The sequence below is a fragment of the Dipodomys ordii genome, unplaced genomic scaffold (genome assembly GCF_000151885.1).
Source record: "Dipodomys ordii isolate 6190 unplaced genomic scaffold, Dord_2.0 Scaffold108, whole genome shotgun sequence".
NCBI lineage: Eukaryota > Metazoa > Chordata > Mammalia > Rodentia > Heteromyidae > Dipodomys > Dipodomys ordii.
In genome coordinates, this window is record NW_012267324.1 from 692,200 (window position 1) to 693,844 (window position 1,645).

General features: G+C 70.9%; 1 protein-coding gene across 1 annotated transcript in view; it reads left to right on the plus strand.

The window, feature by feature from the left end:
- The window catches only part of Ushbp1 (Usher syndrome 1C binding protein 1), a 12,340-nt gene that overhangs the window by 6,648 nt on the left and 4,047 nt on the right, over nucleotides 1-1,645 (plus strand). Inside the window, exons 11-14 of the mRNA XM_013028291.1 lie at nucleotides 216-322; nucleotides 475-819; nucleotides 996-1,118; nucleotides 1,521-1,641. Coding sequence (XP_012883745.1) covers nucleotides 216-322; nucleotides 475-819; nucleotides 996-1,118; nucleotides 1,521-1,641 — 696 coding nt within the window. The remainder of the gene's footprint in view (nucleotides 1-215; nucleotides 323-474; nucleotides 820-995; nucleotides 1,119-1,520; nucleotides 1,642-1,645) is intronic.

The following is a 1,645-nucleotide window of genomic DNA, read 5'->3' on the forward strand; positions in this document are numbered from 1 at the left end:
CCAGCCCCGCCCACAGCACCTGCGTCACCGGGCACGGCTAGCTGCGGCCCCGCCCACACCACGCCCGTCCCACTTGACTCCGCCTACCGGAGGCCTGTCCCTTAGGGCACCCCGCCCGCGGGAAGCCCCGCCCACCCAGCGCCCCGCCCACCACACAGCCCCTGGCTCACCTCATTCCCGCGTCTGTGGCCCCGCCCACTATGCGCCCTCCGAAGCCCGTCCCTTGGGGCACCCCGCCCGCGGGAAGCCCCCCAGCGCGCGGCCCCTTTGGCCTCGCCCTCCCGGTCCCGGGCTCCTGGCAGCCTGGGCTGCCAGCTAGAGGGTGAAGGTCAAGTCTCTGTTTCCTGTCCTTGGGGTTCCAGCGCCTTCCACCTTTCCTTCTCCTCCCCTTCCTGGCGCGGGGCCGCACTGTCACCCCGAGCCGGGCTGGCTCCCCTGGCGTGGCTTCCTGCGTGCGTGTGCACGGGGTTGCAGGCGTGCGCTGCCGCGCCCGGCCTCTCCGACCCGGCCGTGCGCCAGCTTCCCCGGGTCTCTGTCCACGCAGTGCCCAACCCGAACGCCAGTCACTTCCTGGCCACGTCCCCAGCCCGAATTCACCTCCTCCTGGAAGCCCCCCGGCTGGCTGCGGCCGGAGCTGCCCCCACGGCGGTTTCGGGCTCTTCTCAGAGTGAGGGCAGAGGCTCCATCCAGCACCCTGCTGCCCGCTGGGCCTCCCGCCTCCCTTGCTGTGTCCCCGCAGGGTCTCCCTGCCCTCCCGGGGGGTGAGGAAGGTCGGGACCCACAGAAGTTGTCCCAGGAACTGGCTGCGTCCCTCGCTAGGTTTGTATCTGAGGCCCAGCAGGGGAGGGTGGGGTGGGGTCGGGGGGGCATGCCAGAGGCCAGGGACCACTGCGTCCGGCTGAGACCCAGGCGGGCGCCCCGGAAGCGCCGTGGGCAGGTGGGCGGAGGACAGGAAGGGACTGGCAGAGCTGGAAGCCTCCCCACCCCGACCCCAGGTCCCGGGGCCTCCGGCAGCAGCTGCAGTCCCTCCGGGAGCGCCTGGAGCAGATGGCCCGCAGGGGCCGAGCCAGCCGCGCTCAGAGCGCCGAGCTGCACCGGGACCTGTGCCGAGCTCACAGGTAAGGCCCGGAGGCCCTCAGCTCTCCCGGGCTCCAGGGCCGGGAGCAGGAGCCCCCTGCCTGGGAGGCGCGGATGGAGAGGATGGTGGTCATCCTGACCAGCAAATAGCACCAGTCTGGTAGTGCATGCCTGTAACTCCAGCTGGGATGGGGCAGCAGCCAGTCAGAGGCCAGCCTCTGGGGGAACAAACAGAAAACTTCTAGAAAAATAAAAGCAAGCAAAAAATAAGGGAGGGGTGCTAGGGCATGAGTCAAGTAGAGTAACAGCGGCCCGGCACGCGATCGCCCGGCCCACCCCCCCCCCAAAAGGCACAAGCCCCGGGACCACTCAGCCGCGATGGGAAGGGGGGTCTGGGGCCCCTGCTCTGGGGGCGGAGTCTAGCTCGGCCACTCCCCCCACAGCGCCCTGGTCCTGGCCTTCCGCGGGGCCCACCGGAAGCAGGAAGAGCAACGCCGGAAGCTGGAGCAGCAGCTGGCCCGGCTGGAGGCCCGGCAGGCCGGAGAGCTGGCCCGGCTGGAGGCCGCGG